The sequence below is a fragment of the Myxine glutinosa genome, chromosome 1 (genome assembly GCF_964187855.1).
Source record: "Myxine glutinosa chromosome 1, kmMyxGlut1.1, whole genome shotgun sequence".
In the NCBI taxonomy this organism is placed as follows: domain Eukaryota; kingdom Metazoa; phylum Chordata; class Myxini; order Myxiniformes; family Myxinidae; genus Myxine; species Myxine glutinosa.
This window is the reverse complement of record NC_136261.1, coordinates 330,157,104-330,175,306: the sequence shown is the minus strand read 5'-3', so window position 1 is coordinate 330,175,306 and position 18,203 is coordinate 330,157,104. Positions and strand designations below refer to the sequence as shown.

General features: G+C 47.5%; 1 protein-coding gene across 1 annotated transcript in view; it reads left to right on the top strand.

Moving 5' to 3' along the window:
* Positions 1-18,203, top strand: part of LOC137412026 (neuron navigator 2) — a gene marked incomplete in the record, with an annotated part of 519,476 nt that overhangs the window by 128,364 nt on the left and 372,909 nt on the right. The window contains 1 exon segment of the mRNA XM_078769766.1: positions 590-707. Within this exon segment, the coding sequence (XP_078625892.1) occupies positions 590-707 (118 nt within the window).

Below are 18,203 nucleotides of genomic sequence, written 5' to 3'. Positions count from 1 at the left end.
ACCTGAGGAAAGCCACTCTTTGTCCTGAAATGTTAGACTTTCAGAGTCTTTGTCATCTTTCTCATTCATGTATTTTGTTTTATTTTGACATGCGCCTCCTTATACCTTTTTGAAGTGATTGAATTATTGTGAGGATCTCATCCGCATAACTTTTTGAACAGCCAACATGACTTAACCGTTGGTCTTGCTTTTATGTAACTTTTATGTAACTTTGTAACTTTTATGTTGGTCACAAATAATTATCTGGATCTGGTGCCGTGTCCGGCGCCTGCTTCTTGGCTGTGGGTGTTTTGAATCAGGCACAGAGCATGCCGAGAGGCTGAGAGTGCAGGTGACTCATGCTGAGTAAACTGCACTCAAAAGGTTTTGGCCGGCATGCCTTACAGGTCAAGGTGGACAAGGCAGTTAATCAGGCTTCGAGTATTTTCCCAGTTAATCAGACTTGCCAGCTTGAAAATGGCCAACTTTCACTGGACCCTTAAAAAGGCCAGTCTTGCATCTGACCAACCTGTAATCCAGCAAATCCTTGATTCTACGCTTGATGCTGTGGATGCTTTGTGTGTGAGACTTGCCTTCTTCTCTTTCTCAGATATACACGGATTGGGCCAATCATTATCTCGCAAAGTCTGGCCACAGACGCCTCATTCGGGACCTGCAGCAGGATGTTGGCGATGGAGTACTGCTTGCCGAGATCATCCATGCCGTGGGTTAGTTTCACCATTACCTGTAAATACTGTAGGTGCATTCAACCTATGTTCCATTATTGAGGGATTTGTTGACTTTTTTTTTTACTTAATACTTAATTTTACTTAACTTCTTGGGATAGCCCATGTTTATGGAAGATGCATTTTGTTCTGAGTACATTGCAAAACAAAGGAAGCCACCATTAATGTGGAGTTGCCACATGGTGATGATGGTGGAGACTGGAGATCCATATTTTTGACAGAACATCAAGTTTATCATAACCATTTCTGAATTATTCCATAGCTAAGAACCAATCAGGGACAGGCCAAGACTTGTCGCAACTTGGGTGCAGACATTTCTGCTGAGCAGCCATGGGGATCTAATTTGCACCAGTGAGGGCAATGCAACAAAGTTTTACACACTCCACCACTGCCTGGAATTATAGACTTGAGGTATGTGCACTCACCTCTGAGCTGTTTAGCCTGCGTTTGAATCCTGACCCAGCTAGAACTGTCATCCTGGTGTTTCACAGGTAGGGTGGTTCATCAATGTGTGTGCCGTCCCTCGGATGGATATTAAACTGGGCGGCTCATCTCCTTGCATTAGTTGCTGGATGTTATAGATACCACAGTGATTTTTGCAGAGATTAGGCGAGCTATTGCTGATGCCCTGGCCAAATTACAAATCCCTGCCCTCACCAACAGAGGGCACTACATCAGCAACACGACTGCGAGAGGTGATGTCAAACCGCAGCCAAGTGCTGCACATGAATGACGGTGATTCCACTGCTAGGCTGCTCACCACATATCTGTGCAGCTTATATATCTTATATACACATTTGAGTTTGTGTCTGTCTGTGATAAGCGCCGCCCATTCTACAAGCCACGCCCCATTGCGTCACAAGCACCGCCCATTAGTCAGGCGACACCAGTGGGTCAGATCGCCGCCATTTCTTTTGTTTATCGTCGCTCTTTGACTTCAATGGCCTATGGCATACATTTGAAGACGTCTTCTTCATACAATGCGTCTTCTATCATTACATGAGGGTTATGTTTTGTGGAAACAAAGGTATATTTTGATTGCAACTCATGCAGAGGAAACGAGGTAATGCATGTTTTGTTCGGAGCGATCGTGGAAATGGTCTATTATACATCGCCCAATGAAGGCACGTTCTCATAATGCAGAGGAAAAGCAAAGTTTTTTTAAATAAATAAAAAACTTTTGGTTTGCGCACGTTTTTTCAAACTGTATTTCACATGTCCATGTGATTCACATGTTATGACGTGAAGTAAAGTAAAACGTGAAATGTTCACGTATTTAATTAATTGATCGGGAGGCTGGGGAAATTCCCGAGAGGTTTTTTTTAAAAAATTATTATTTTATAAGTTATTATATGTACACGTACGTGTTAGAGAAGTTATGTCCACGTACACTTTGAAATGTACACATACACTTTTGAACACAACATCCCCTCTGGGTTTATGTACATTTAAAAAGTTTTACACACCATTTCATTTCCATTTCATAACATTTCATAACATTTCCATTTCATAACAATGTCATGATTAATATTGAAACTTTAATTAAAATAAAAACTGTCCTTTTGATGACGTTTTATATGTACTGTATACTGTCCAGATGTCCAGAGGGGTTTCAGTTACCAAGCAGCTAACTAGTGCTTGCCGAGCCATCCGTTCCCTATCACCAAGCAGCTAACTAGCGCTTGCCAAGCCATCCGTTCCCTCTCACCAAGCAGCTAACTGGCACTTGCCAAGCCATCTGTTCCCTATAACCAAGCAGCTAACTAGTGCTTGCCAAGCCATCCGTTCCCTCTCACCAAGCAGCTAACTAGCGCTTGCCAAACTATCCGTTCCCTATCACCAAGCTCTGATTCTGCAACTGGACCAGACGGCATCAGCCCACGCGTCCTAAAATCCTGCTCTGCCGCTCTATCTCACCCTCTCTCTGTTCTCTTCACCCTTTCTTTTGCTCAAGGTCATCTGCCATCTGCTTGGAAATCAGCCAACATTAACACTTTACACAAAAAAGGTGCAAAAACAGATCCTTGCCACTACAGACCAATCAGCCTGCTCCAAATTATCATCAAGGTCATGGAATCCATCATTGCTTCTGACATTAAATCCTTCCTCTTTTCCAATGGCTTGATCTCTGATCATCAATTTGGTTTCAGACCAGGTCACTCTACTCTGGACATGCTGCTTCTGCTGTCTCAACAATGGACGGAGGTCCTCAATGCCAAACAGAAAATCAGAGCTGTCTCCCTTGACATATCACGTGCCTTCAATACGGTCTGGCACCCAGCTCTGCTCACCAAACTCTCCTCCTGTGGTATCCATGGAAATCTCAACGCATGGCTTGCTGACTTCCTCTCTGGTCGGTCAACGTGTGGCCCTCAATGGATTTCTCTCATCTCCCCTTCCTGTTCAGGCTGGAGTTCCCCAAGGCAGTATTCTGGGCCCTGTGATTTTTCTGGTCTTCATCAATGATCTCTCCAACTCTCTGGAAAATCCTTTCTATCTCTTTGCTGATGATTCCACTCTCTGCCGCTCCATACCTCATCCCTCAGATCGGCAGTGTTCAGTCTCCTCAATCTCTGCAGACCTGGACAAAATCACAGACTGGTCAAACAAGTGGAACATGTCTTTCAATCCTGACAAATCTCACACTCTTACGATGTCTCTCCGAAAAGACCAACTGGACAACCCTCCCATCCACTTTCTGAATAATCCTCTCCAAGAAGTTCTGTCACTCAAGCTTTTGGGTGTCACTATCTGCCATGATGTTTCCTGGGAAAACCACATTTCCAAGCTGGCTTCCAAAGCCAGTCACCGACTGGGCATCCTCCATCGTGCGAAGTCCTTCCTTGGCACACCTGAGCTCCTCACCACATGCAAGGCTTTCATCTGCAGATCAATGGAATGCTGCTCTCCCCTCTGGGCTGGTGCTCCTGCCTCACACCTAGCTCGGCTTCACGCTTTTGAAACGAAAGCTTTCAGAATCATTGGAATCTCCCGCGATGAAGCAAACTCTGAGGGCCTTTCACTCACTCACCGCAGGCAGGTTGGTGGACTTTCTGTCTTCTACCAACTCCTCTCCAGCTGATCTCCCCCAGCTCTGTCTGTGCTCTGTCCCCCAAATATTCCTACAGGTCGCATAAGATCTGCCAGCATCCCTCTTCTGGTGAAACTTGCCAAAATCAAGCCTTTCTGCTCACCTTCACTCTTTCATTCCTCTTTTCTCCTGCCTCTGGAAGAAACTCTCTCACTCTCTTCAATCCCACTCCTCCCTCCAGGTCTTTAAAACAGCTGTTCACCACCATCTCTTATCTTCCCCTATCCAAAACCTTGAAATTTTCTATCACCGTTAATTTCACCCCAGATCCACTTTTTTGAAATACCAACTTCTTTCCTTGATGTCCTCCAAGTTTTATTCCTCAAAAACCTCCCCCCCACCCCTTTCCCATGCCTGCTCCCCCCAAGCCCTCTCCCTCCCACAGATCTCCCGATGTCCCTGTTCTCTACTGTTGTACTCGTGTGCTTCCCTCTCTCTCCCCATCTTGTCCTCCCGCTCCATTTACAATATGTTTTTTATGTATCCGTTTGTTTTTTTATGATTAATGTTGGCTCTTACACAATACTCGATCTTGTAGTAATATAAGAAAAACAACAAAAAAGCAGCTAACTAGCACTTGCCAAGCCATTTGTTCCCTATCACCAAGCAGCCAACTATGGCTTGCCAAGCCATCCGTTCCCTCTCAACCATTTCGTTGGAGTGATAGCTTGAGCGATTAAGCCACTTGGCGAGCGCTCTCCAAGCTGCTTGGCAATGGCTGCCTTCTTTTCTGAGCTCTCAAGGTTATTGAGATGAAACATTATGGGATCACATTTTTTACCACCATGCACCGTAATAGGAGTTTTAAAACAGTAATTTTCTCACAATTCATCTATACTAGGGCATGCCCGTACTATATCTATATCTAAAATTATATCCCCCCCCCCTCTATTTACATGAAATGGTTTGGTCCAAAGCGAACGGCTTGCGAGTACGGTGACAATCCCCCCCCTCTATTTACATGAAATGGTTTGGTCCATTCGCAAAGCCAAAGCGAACGGCAGTTACGAATCGCAGTTACGATGAATCGCAAAGTAGTTTTAATTAGTTTTAAAACATAGTTTAACGCCAACATAGTTTGCCAACGTGAAATAAATGAATACGCTCTCAAATGTGCCGTCCGAGGCAGAGTCTGTTCGGCACGTTCGGCACACGTGATAGCTCGCTGCTCTCTGATTGGTTGAATCGTTTTTTGGACATAGCTCGGTAACTACTTGTCCGATTAATATGAAACCTTGAAAAGGCACATCCTCGGGTCCCCAGCAATATACCTGGCAAGTTTCAAGTATATCGGACCGGTAGTTGTCGAGAAACAGCGGTCGCATACACACACACACACAGACAGAGATTAGTGGAATTATAGATAGATACTGTATATGTAAAAGAAAGTTATTGTTTGTTTGTTTGTTTGTCTGCACGTGCTAATCTCCTTAACGGTGAAAGATAGGAGGAAACCTCCAAAACAGAAAATGTCTGGACGGGCCCCGGGAAGGTTATAGGCGAAGTGGCGGGGCCGGTTGAGGCCCACCTCGGCCGGGCTGGGCCCATTTCGCAATTAAAAGTTGAGCTGAATTATAGTAGTCAATATTCTACGGCCCCGCGAGTAAAAGCTGAATTATAGTAGTAAATTCATTGAAAAAGAACCAAAAATGTCGGGGCGGGCCCCAGGAAGGTTATAGGCTAGGTGGCGAGTTTGGTCGAGGCCGCCTCGGCCAGGCTGGGCCCATTTCGCAATTAAAAGCTGAGCTGAATTATAGTAGTCAATCTTCTACGGCCGCGAGTAAAAGCTGAATTTTAGTAGTAAATTCATTCAAAAAGAACCCGGGCAACGCCGGGTGCTTTCGGCTAGTAACTTATAAACACACGAGCCACCACCTGTCACGAGGAAAGGATGGGAGTCCAGAGGGAGGGGTGAGATGGGAGGAGGCAGTGGGATGGGTGGAGTTGGGAGGATGGGAAAGGGTGGGGTTGGAGTCTGGATGGAGGGGTGTGGGGCGGAAGGAGGCAGGGGAAGGAGTGGGAGATTATATATATTGTTGCGGATCTCAGAGTATGGCACTCCCGTTAGCAAGGGGGGGTTAATCCCCTTGTCTTGTTAAGCTGGCCGTCTCCGGTCCTGGAACTATCCCGCTCCTTTGCGGGATGAGATTGGCCAGGGTGATTGGTCAAAGGTTTCCCAAATACCTTCACCAATCTCTCCGCAACACAGGGAGATGAGTCCCTGCTCGAACCGCGGATGTGATCGTAATTGCCGAGCGGTTTAGCAATCCACGATTCGAGCCGTTAGCAAAAGGACTAACCCGATTCTGAGTGGTTCTAATCGTGCCACCGATATTCAATGGGGAAAAGACAAAGACGATCGGACGAGAGGAAACCAAAGAATAAGAAGGGTGAACGAAGAACAAATATGATTTATTTACTCTACTACAAGAGGAAACGAAATAAGGGAATATACAAGGAGAGGAAATAAAAGGACATAGGGCAACCTTATACACTCTTATATAACACGCCCATGACAATACAAACACACTTACACGAATGGGGGGGTGGTGGTGGTGGGAAGGAAGAGAAGGGTCCAAGCAGATGGTTCCAGGCTCCGGGTCCGCCGCGAAGAATGGCAGGCAGCTGGTGTCGTTGGCGCGCGACTGGACCTTACAAAATGCGAGGGGCTGGAATGCGCGTACGTATAGCGTGCCGAACGCTCTCAAAACCACGGCAGTTTGTATCGAAAACGATCGTCCCAAACGATCCTCCGCGCAATGTTCTTATATTCGCCGCCTCTGCGCTGTTCGCTCAAGTTTGCCGATCTTCTCTCCTCTCTTGATCATCTGCTCTCTCCCACACATATGCTCTCCTAAAAAGGCTTCGCGCTCGCGCTTTTATCACAAGCCTCTCGTATCAAGCCGCGTCCGCTTTGCTCCGCCTACCGGTGAACACGCCTCCCCTCGGCCCGGATTGGTCACGAGGGTTCATTGTTACCTCCCCTCATGACGTGTTGATGGGGCCACGCCTAGGTTCCTGGCCGCTCCTCCCTTTTTCTCCCACTCTGACCGCGTGCGTAATGGCGGCGGGCAGGAACAAACCAAAAGGCAGCGAACGCTGCCTCACACACACACATTCACACTCTCTCTCAAAAGAGAGAGAGAGAGAGAGTGTGAGTGTGTGTGTGTGAGAGTCTGACTTGACAGCTCTTTTTATTATAAAAGTATAAAACAAGAGTACCACCAAAAGCAATTCATCCAAGAAAATCAGTAAAATCATAGCAATCCCGGAAGGAAAAAACAATCGGTGCACTGCAAACCAAGCGACAGAAAAGGTGCAAATACCAAAAAAAAAAAAACACACGAGGGGAAAATCTAGGCATAATTTCTAAACTAGGCATAATTTTATATGTACAAATTTACAATCGCATCTGCAACCCTGAGGAGAGACTTAAGAAAGAAAGAGTAAGTCAAGACCAGGGGGGGGGGGGGGGGGGGGGAACGCCGGCAAGGAGAAGCATGGAACAGTGTATAAGAAACACCCGCACTGTATTATACAGAAATTAACAATTTGTTATCTTGGACCTCACAAATCCCTCCAACACACCAGGTCGCAACAAAATTTGCAAGGTCGTTTGCAGTTTGGACACAGCCAAATTCAAGCTTGAGCCTTGCTGACACCAACGAACTAAAAAACACCATAATACTGCATTCCTGCATGGGTCTGCCACCCAGCTTCGCCTTCCGCGACAGGTATACGGCCAGTTTAGCGGTAGCGGTTAGGAAACCGAATACAATAGATGTGGTTCCCTTTTTGGGAGGAAAGCCAAAGATGTAAGCTTTCAAAGAAAAGGTAACCTGCAATCTATGGGAAATAAAATTTAGCCAATGATACAAAGGAGAAAGTCTTTCACAATTAATGAAAGCATGAAACAAATCTTCCCTCACCGGACAAAAGGGGCAACAGCCGGAAATGGGGGAAAAAAAACGAATGACAGCATTGGAAGGAACAATCCAGTGGGCCAAACGCCACTGAAGGTCACCTGTTCTTTTAGAAATAAGTCCAGCATACATTGTATCCCATAAAGGCTCAGAGGGGGGACCGGGAGGCAAGAGTCCTTTCCACCGGGTAACCCCAGCTAGAGGTGGGTCCCCAAGAAGAAGTTTCACACAAGACCTATAAATACTCTTGCTGCTCATAACATGGAAGGGGGGTGACCCTGCGCTCATGGGGGCCAGCTCGTTTGGGGTAAAAGCGACACCTAATTTTGGGACTGTGGGCTCAACCTCTGCGTCCTGCGTCCAATGTAGGCCTAGCTGGTGGCCTCTTCGGATCACCGCTCTTAGTATGTTCCCGATTTGCCTCCTGGACCGAACACCTGTTAGGTCCGCCAGCTCGTTCGCAGGCTTCCATCCCTGTCCAGAGTCGTGCCGGAGATGACACACTTTCAGGATGTTGGCCACTATAAAATGCTGGCAGAAGTCACGACTCCTCGGGATATCGGGGAAAAGTGGGTTGAAAAATAAAGGCTCGTGTGCATACATGTTAGTGCCATACGAGTCTGTTTGGCGACTTATCGAAACGCCCTGCCAGGCATTCAAGAGGCTCTGATAAAAGACTGGGAGCAGAGATGTATCGACGTGTTGAAGGTTGGTCAGGAAAAGTTCCTGTCCGTATCCGAGCCTCCCAGCTCGTTGAAGAACGGAGCAGGCTAAGGGCTTTCCTGGTAGGTGTTCTGCATAAAGCAAGCGTTGGATGGAGCGGAGCCGGAAGGCCAACAGGCGGCATTTCACATCGACTAGGCCATGACCACCCTCGGCCAAGGGACAACATATGGCGCTGGGTCGAAGCCAGTGGTAGCCTCCCCAAAAAAAATCCACCAGTTTCCTCTGGATAGCTTGGAGCAAAACCTCCGGTGGTTGCAGGCAGATGAACCGGTGCCACAAAAGGGTAGTGACGAGGTTGTTGACAACTAGCGCGCGACCCTTATAGGAAAGGTGGGGTAGAGCTCTTTTTCATCGGCTCAAACGCCCATCTACCTGGTCAATGATCCTGTCCCAATTGTTCTGGGCATACTGAGGAGGACCGAGGAAGACGCCCAAATACTTGATGCCATCGTTTGCCCACACTAGCTCTGCAGGAAGGGGAGGTGGTGGTAATAACGGTGGCATAGGTAAGTCATTTTTTGGAAAGGGGATCCACAGAGCCTTGCTTTTCCCCCAATTACACCTTAATGATGAGGCAAGGTTGAAGTCCGACAAACACTTTGCCATGGCGTCACTGTCGCATTTTCTTTTTATAATGACACAAAGGTCGTCGGCATAAGCTGACAGGGTCAAAGGTGGGTGTCTTGGAGAAAGGACAAGTCCAGGGATATCCTTTCTGAGGGCGATTAAGAGGGGCTCCAAGGCGAGGGCAAATAATAGACCTGAAAGTGGACAACCTTGCCTTACCCCTCTCTGAACCTTTATGGGTGGGCAAAATTCGTTGTTAACTTTGATCAAGCTGGAGATGTTTGCATATAACAAAGCTATGTAGGCTCTAAAATTAGTGCCAAGCCCGCAAGCTTGCAACACATGACACAAAAACTCATGATCAATGCTATCAAAGGCCTTTGCAAGGTCGAGAAACACCAATCCAAAATCCTCTTTGACACATTTACCAGTTAACAAATCTCTGACTAGGAATATGTTGTCATAGATGGATCTGCCAGGGATGCCGCAACTTTGATCAGGTGACACCAGGTCCCCAATAACTGTCTTCAACCGGTTCGCAAGGACCTTGGAAAACAGTTTGTAATCCGTGCACAACAAAGAGATCGGACGCCAGTTTGACAGGTGTCGGAGATCGCCAGTCTTGGGTAGCAGGCAGAGTACTGCTCTTCTAAAACTGAGCGGTAATTCTCTGGATAAAAGAGATGCATCCAGAACATTGAGCAGCTCTGGGCCCAAAATGTCCCAGAATGCCGAAAGAAATTCGGCCGGTAGGCCATCGATGCCAGGGGCTTTTCCCGACTCCATCTCAGCGAGTGCACCGGTTAGCTCTGGAAGGGTAATTGGAGCATCCAGTTCCAGACGTTGGGCCTCAGCCACGGAAGGAAGATGAGAGGTCAAAACATTCATCATTTCGTGAGAAACTGTTTTGGCCTTGAAAAGTTCAGAAAAGAAATCGATTACATTTAATCTTATATCACTCGGATTTGTTAGGATGTTCCCCCCTGGGTCCAAAACCGAAGATATAAGTCGTGCTGGTTTCTCTACAGTTTCTAGGTGAAAGAAAGCCTAAGTTGGGGTATCTGAAACCTTTATATTTTGTATTCTTAGCCGAACCAGTGTGCCCGCTGCTTTTTCATGGATCAAATCCCTTAATTGGGCCTTCTTCTCGAGTAGCAACCGATAGTTCACTGGGTTGCTCTCATTGGCCAACTTGCTCTCTAACCTTAAGATGTCTGCTTCCAAGCAAGCCATCGTGATATGTTTTACATTGGTACAGTGCGAATTAAATTGTTGACAAAATACTCGAATTTGGGCCTTTAGGTTATCCCACCAGAGACTAATTGAGGAGAAAGAAGATTTTTTAGTACTCATTTCAGCCCAGAAATCACGAAAGGAGTCTGTAAATAAACTATCTTCTAAGAGTTTAATGTTAAACTTCCAGTAACTATTTCTGCATGTGGGTCGAGGAAAAGAAAGATCTAAGGTTACCATATGGTGGTCTGAAAACAATGACGGAAAACAACCTGAAGAGGCCGCGACGTTCCTAAAGGGTACATTAATGTACCAGCGGTCGAGTCTTGCCGAAGACACCCGGCCATTGGCACATCGACACCAGGTAAACTGGACTATGTTGGGGTGATGCAATCGCCAAACATCCAGTAGACCGGCCGTCTTAAAGAAACGGGATAGGTCCGCATGGGACTCGGGGTGGGGTTCTGCAGAGTTTCTATCCTTCGAAGGGTCAAAGGTGCAATTAAAGTCACCACCAATGCACACACATTGGTCGAGATCAACTGATTTCAGGTGGTTTACCATGGAGGTGAAGAAGGCCTTTCGGTCCCTGCTCTCACTAGGTGCGTACACATTGAAAATGGTACAGCGGAAGTTTTGATGTGCAAGCTGAAGGGAAATAAGCCGGCCTTTTATGACTTCCTGAAAATGACAAGACTCAAAAGCTAGACCTGGCTTTAGAAAAAACCCTACCCCAGCAGATGAGGCTGACAGATTGCTAAAATAGCATTGCCCTTTGAAAGTTTGGCACCAGTCATGTTCCACGTTAGGTGTGATGTGGGTCTCTTGCAGTAAAAGAACATTTGCCTTTTTACGGTCAAACAAGTTTTTGACTTGGGCCTGACGGAGGTGACTTGCACCCCCACCATTCATGTTTAAGGTCGCAAAGGAAATGTTTTTCATTCCGTGGTAATGAAATCGCCCTGTGCTTGGGAACACTCCGTACCTGCTCGGGTAACAAACTTTCTTAACCTGTGGAATTGAGATTTCGTCAGGTCAAAATCCTCACGCGCTTTGATTAATTGACTTTGCGGTGCACATGAATGCAGCCAAGTCAGGGAAATAGTCTTTAATGACAATGTTGCGGTGACGATACGTTTCGTTAAGGAAGGTAAGAATGAGTTGAGGGGATACCTGCGAGTGACCTGTCATCGCTTGTGACAGCGCGGTTGCCTCAATGTCATCTTCGGACTCAGACACGTCAGATAACATGTCGTCAGGTTCTGGGGTATTACCCGCTGCCCCCGCGGTCTTGTCTGGAGGCACCTTCACAAGTTTCCCAAGGTGTTCCCGAGAGCACTCGTTAACACTTTGGTGGATATTTGTATCTGGGGTCGGAGCTTGGGTTTGAGATCCCAGCAAACTCAGATTTACCGGCCCCGTTTGTACAGTGGGAACGTTTATTGAATCCTTAGTCTGCTCGGTATTTAAAGGGGGGACAAGCGGAAAAACATTTCCCAGCTCGGAAATGGTAATACTTTCACTGGAGGTTTCGCACTCGGAAACTTCCAGGTGAGAGGTACAAATTTTATTTTTCGGCTCATTTACATAATGAGACTCACTGGTGTCATTGACAACGGTATTCATGTACTCAGTTAGTGAGGGAATGTCAGAGGGACACTCGGACACATGTGCACCGGAAATGGTGCCGCCCATGACCGCCTTCTTTGCAGCGCCAGCGAAAATGCTTGGCGCTGGTGCTCTTCGCTTTTTAGCATACACTATGGATTCTTCGTTCATGGGTTCGGGAAAGGGGGCAATGCTAGTTGTGTCAGTCACATCGGTGGGTGTCATCACATTGGAATCGGAAAGCACCGGTGTGACAGACGACTCAGTCGGGGTGTCAGAAGGTACGGTCGGAGTGTCAGAAGGTACGGTCGGGGTGTCGGAAGGTACGGTCGGGGTGTCAGAAGGTACGGTCGGGGTGTCAGAAGGTACGGTCGGGGTGTCAGAGGGTACGGTCGGGGGGTCAAAGGGTATGGTCGGGGTGTCAGAAAGTACGGTCGGGGTGTCAGAAGGTACGGTCGGGGTGTCAGAAGGTACGGTCGGGGCGTCGGAAGGTACGGTCGGGGCGTCCGAAGGTGCGGTCGGGGTGTCAGAGGGTACGGTCCGGGTGACGGAAGGTACGGTAGGGGTGACAGGAGATACGGTCCGGGTGACGGAAGGTACGGTAGGGGTAACAGGAGATACGGTCCGGGTGTCAGCGAGCATGGTCGGGGTGTCAGAAGGCGCGGTGGAGGGATTGGCCTTTTTACAAACCCTTTCGTTATGTCCCGGTTCACCACACTTCGGACAAGAGGCCCTAGGACAGAATCTTTTAACGTGTCCGAATTCTCCACAATTAAAGCAAGTTAAGGAGGCTGAGGAAGCATACATGTGGTATTCCCGATCATCCAACGATACTTTAAAGGATATATTTAAACCTGTATCGGCTCCGCGATCCGGGAGAATCATGTACACCTGCCTCCTAAAGCTCATTACGTGTTTAACACGATCGCTGCGACACCCGAGCGGAATCATTGAGATTCGGGAAACAATTTTACCATAACGAGACAGAACGGATAGGAGTTTCTCGCCTGGCATAAACGGTGGAACGTTGGATATTGTTATCTTGGTAGCTGGCGTATCCATAGGGGATACCGTAATATAATGACCCCCTTTTATGGTTAGACCGGTACTAACGACGTCATGAACGAGTTTTTCTTCTGACACGAAGACAACAAATTTCTGGTTCATTCGTGATGCCGCACGAACATTACCGTCTCCTATGATGGATCCCACGGCAAGGATAATGTCCTCAGCCGGAGCTCCTTCAGGCGGAACACATGCGAATGCATGCTTACGCGTTAAATTTTCGAACGCCTCGTAACGAGAGCGTGTATTCGCCATACCAGCGAAATCCCCCCCCCCCCCCCCTTGTCCGAACCGGACAAGAAGGTATCAAACCTAAATAATCGAACTAAAGTAAATAATAAACGTGCATTATAAGCACAAAAATGGCTTACAAAGCGTCGTCAAAGCCAGTAGGCCGCACCCAAAATGGGCTCGCTCTCAATCCTCTCTCTCTCGAAGACAAGGGTGCAGAACGGATGAAAACAAATGCCGAAGCACACAGGATGGAAAAGGAGAGGGAGGGGGGGGGCAGGGGAGGGCAGGAGAGGGGGGAAAACTCACAACGGACTCACCAAAACACCGAGCAGTTGCTCACAGCCGCCATGACGCTACACCCAACGCACCGACAGCCGATAGGTGGCGAGAGAGAGAGAGAGAGTGAGTGTGTGTGTGTGTGTGTGTGTGTGTGTGTGTGTGTGTGTGTGTGTGTGTGTGTGTGTGTGTGTGTGTGTGTGTGTGTGTGTGTGTGTGTGTGTGTGTGTGAGAGTGTGTGTGTGTGAGAGTGTGTGAGTGTGAGTGAGTTTGAGGATAATTGAAGGGGCATTTGATTAATACAACGCAGAGTCAAACTATTGGAAACAGATCCTTAACTGAAACATAGACTAAAGAAATAACGAAAGAAGATCCTATGGTGTCCTACATGTTGTACATGGCCTATCTAGGGTGCGACCTTTGACCTTTGACCTATACACCAACAATGGGAGTATTTACAGGGGATTATTTATAAGGGAACATTTACAAAAATTTACCAAGTGGAGGGTTCTAAAAACCACAACAATATATATATATATACACACACACACACACACATACATATATCTATCTATAATTCCAGTAATCTCTGTCTGTACGTTTGTACGTTTGTCTGTGACCGCTGTTTCTCGACAACCACGGGTCCGATATACTTTTAACTTGCCAGGTATATTGCTGGGGACCCGAGGATGTGCCTTTTCAAGGTTTCATATTAATCGGACAATTACTTACCGAGCTATGTCCAAAAAACGATTCAACCAATCAGAGAGCAGCGAACGATCGCGTGTGCCGAACGTGGCGGGCACACTCTGCCTCGGATGGCACATTTGAGAGCGTATTCATTTATTTCACGTTTGCAAACTATGTTGGCGTTAAACTATGTTTTACAACTAATAAAAACGAATTTGCGATTCATTCGCTTTCCTGCGCGTTTGTGCACGCGATGGCGATTTCTTTACCAAACTCCGGAAGCCGTTCGCTTTGGACCAAACCATTGCATGTAAATAGAGGGGGGGGATTGTCACCGTACTCGCAAGCCGTTCGCTTTGGACCAAACCATTTCATGTAAATAGAGGGGGGGGATATAATTTTAGATATAGATATAGTACGGGCAATGCCCTAGTATATATAAAGCAGTAAAGTATGTTTGTTTGTTTGTCCTCTTATAACTCGAGAACTACTCATCGCAGAGAAAAACCAAAGGCATATTCGGAATCAGTACGTCTCAGAGCAACTACAGCACACCTTAAATTTTTAAAAACTTCGGGTTTTAAAATTAGCGTATTAGCGCAGAAGCGCTAGCAGAAGAGGGAGGGAATCGAAGGGAGGGAGCGCAGCGCTCCCTCGAGCGCATGCGCAAATGCGCTGTTCCGATGCTTCATGTTCCTGCAAAGACTTTGGCGCATGCGCAAGTGACGACACATGGGCCACTGTATGTTCGTTTAATACATACGCGCTTTGATGGGCGGGGCGTATGGCATTCATGAAATGGTCGAATGCGGAAGTGCTTGAAGCCGTTGCGAGCGATTCGCACGATCTCTTGTCATGGTCCACAAGATTATCACAGAGACGTGCAGCTTCCAGCATTACGAGATATGATCGAGACCTAACTTTTGAGACCAGTCCCAGCCTTCTAGGCCCCGTGGTTGGTTCGGACGACCCCGACAAAGGACGTGTTGGATTTTATCGCGAGCCGATTCGAGCGCCGACGTGCCGGCGAACAAAACCAGTCATATCTTTTTAACGCGTGGTTCCATATTTACAAAATAAACTTTTTCTTGAAGGGCTGAACCGTGCGCTCACAAAGATACCGAGTTTGACCCTGGGAGAGCCGTTTTGCGCCGGCAAAGGTGCCTTGTTTTCCGTGATGATCATGTCGTGCTGCATAGATTACCATAAATTATAATATATTACCGGCGGCGCGTTCCGTGACGTCACGGCTCACTTAATTGCAATTATCTCTGGGATTCCTTGGCCGAATCGTACCAACTTCTATATATATAAAGCAGTAAAGTATGTTTGTTTGTCCTCTTATAACTCGAGAACTACTCATCGCAGAGAAAAACCAAAGGCATATTCGGAATCAGTACGTCTCAGAGCAACTACAGCACACCTTAAATTTTAAAAAACTTCGGGTTTTAAAATTAGCGTATTAGCGCAGAAACGCTAGCAGAAGAGGGAGGGAATCGAAGGGAGGGAGCGCAGCGCTCCCTCTAGCGCTTCGCAGCGCCAGCGCTTCTGTTAGCATAATTAGCGTATTTCGGAACGTTAATTTTTCAACTTCATTATTCGGAATCAGTACGTCCCAGAGAAACTTCGTAATGTTAATTTTTCAACTTCATCCGATTGACATGGGACCAACGGCATGTGACAGAGAGTGAAACATACATGCTACATTTATTTGACGACAATGAGTTCCGACTTCCGGGTTCGTGCCGCCAACCCTGTTAGGCGCCTCTGTGCGCACACAGGGAATTACCAGTGAACTGGTACTCAATTGGCCGACCTCGGTAGGATGACAGGCTGAATCAACCCCCCTGGTGTTAAGGGGGAGGAGGAGGGGAGGGGGAAGAGGAGGGGAGGGGAATGGGGGGGAGGGGAGGGGGGATGGGGGGAGGGGGAAGGGAGGGGGGGGAGGGGGAGGGGGAGGGGGAGGGGCCCTTCTTCCCCCGGGCACCCCCACACCCTCCCCTCCCCCCCTCCCCCCCATATATATCTATCTATATATATATATATATATATATATATATATATATATATATATATATATATATATATATATATATATATATATATATATATCAGTCACTATGCGACCTTCATATCATCAGTGGAGAACCGCCAGCAAGGTGTCCCATACAGCTGCTGCTGCACCTTGCTGGGAGCGATACGCACCGCCTGCCACGCGGTGACGTTATCTCTGTTAGCATAATTAACGTTAGATAACGTCACCGCGTGGCAGGCGGTGCGTATCGCTCCCAGCAAGGTGCAGCAGCAGCTGTATGGGACACCTTGCTGGCGGTTCTCCACTGATGATATGAAGGTCGCATAGTGACTGATATAAAAACCGAAAGGGTCACAGAGTTACAAGTGTATGGAAAGCCTCACTGCGTTGCCCTGATGAAGCCCCAACAAGGGCGAAACCAGGTCGGTAACTGTGAGTTTTGCATGCACTTGTGACAGTATCTGTATTTATAATCCGTAATGACGCACTGCTAGATGGTTCCTCTGGAACTTTGCAGGCAAGGCGGACGTGCATGGCGATGACGTCATGTTGTCCGCTCATTAGGTTGGAGAACCAGATTACAGATACCATTATATATATATATATACAGTATATGTACTGTGTATATATATATATATATATATATATATATATATATATTGTTACAGACACGACTTTGATGTTATGGTGGGCCGAGCGGAATGGCCGCCGTGTCCGCACAAGTTACCCGATTATACTCGAACGTTGCCGAGTCGCGCTACGCTAAATCAATGAAGGAAAAGGACACAACGGCTGGGATTAAAATGACACGACACCAGGGATACGGTTCTCAAGACCTCCGGAGGAGGTTATATTAGGGCGGAAGGTCAGATTACAACGACAAGAGGGACAGCATAGAAAGGCAGGCACTTAGACACACTCTTATAATAGCCCCGACAGACGACAGATAAACAGGACAAAAACTGACTCACACGGGGATTGATGGCAAGGAAAGCGGGTATCGATGGCTCAAGGTGCACTCTTGGCTCAAGGACAGAATCGACCCGGTCCGGTCCAGAGATGCGGGAGGTCTCTCTCAGCGCTAGAAGGTGGTGACTGGCTCTTCTTCAAGCCCGGGGCGCATCTCTCGTCACGTCCGGTAAGTCGCTGCGTATATCCGGCGGGGAGTGACACGCCCTCGGCTAGTTAGCTCCGCCCCAGATAGAATCGGTCCGCCCTTCTTATTGGGTGCGGGGGGGTTACTGGCTCCGCCCCTGACGAGGAGCTGACAGCCAGCCCCTTCGTGGTAACCCCGTGGAGCGCATGGGCAATGGCGGCTAACCACGCCGGTGTGAGGACGCACACTCCCCGCACGCCGCGCCGCGCCCCTCTGTTGTTGTAGTTGTTGTTGTAGTTGTTGTTGTAGTTGTTGTTGTAGTTGTTGTTGTAGTTGTTGTTTGGGGAAGAAGATGGGAGGAGGTTTGGGAAGGTCCTAAACTCACTACTGGTGCCATATAATCACATTCTGGTGCAACGAAGAGTCAGAATTAATGGAAACGAGTCCTTAACTGACATAGACTAAGAATAACTAGCAAGATGTCCGAAAGTTGTCTACGTGAGATGCGGTGGACCTGGGCACGACATTTAATGGGGGAAAAAGGGGAAGGTCGGTTCTACAGAGTGTTATTTACAGGCAATGGGACTAGGGAATGGGGGATTGGGGATAGTTGGGGAGTATTGGGGAAATAGGGGAGTATTTACAAGCGGATATTGAGGCCAAGTCCCATATCCGCAACATTGCACCCTTCTCTACCCTCGGGGTGTCCCGACCCGATAAATTTTTACCTATTTTAGTGTGGCACTCAGATGTAGTTCCCTCTACTATTAACTCTACCCTGAGTGCGACAGTTTTACGGATATTCACAAATGAGTAAATATGTCCCCCTGCGACGTTGCACCCTTCTCCTCACAGAAACACACCCACAGGATAACCGAATCCGGAAAGAATTCGCAAACTAAACATACAGCCGGTAGGGAGCATTATTTACACA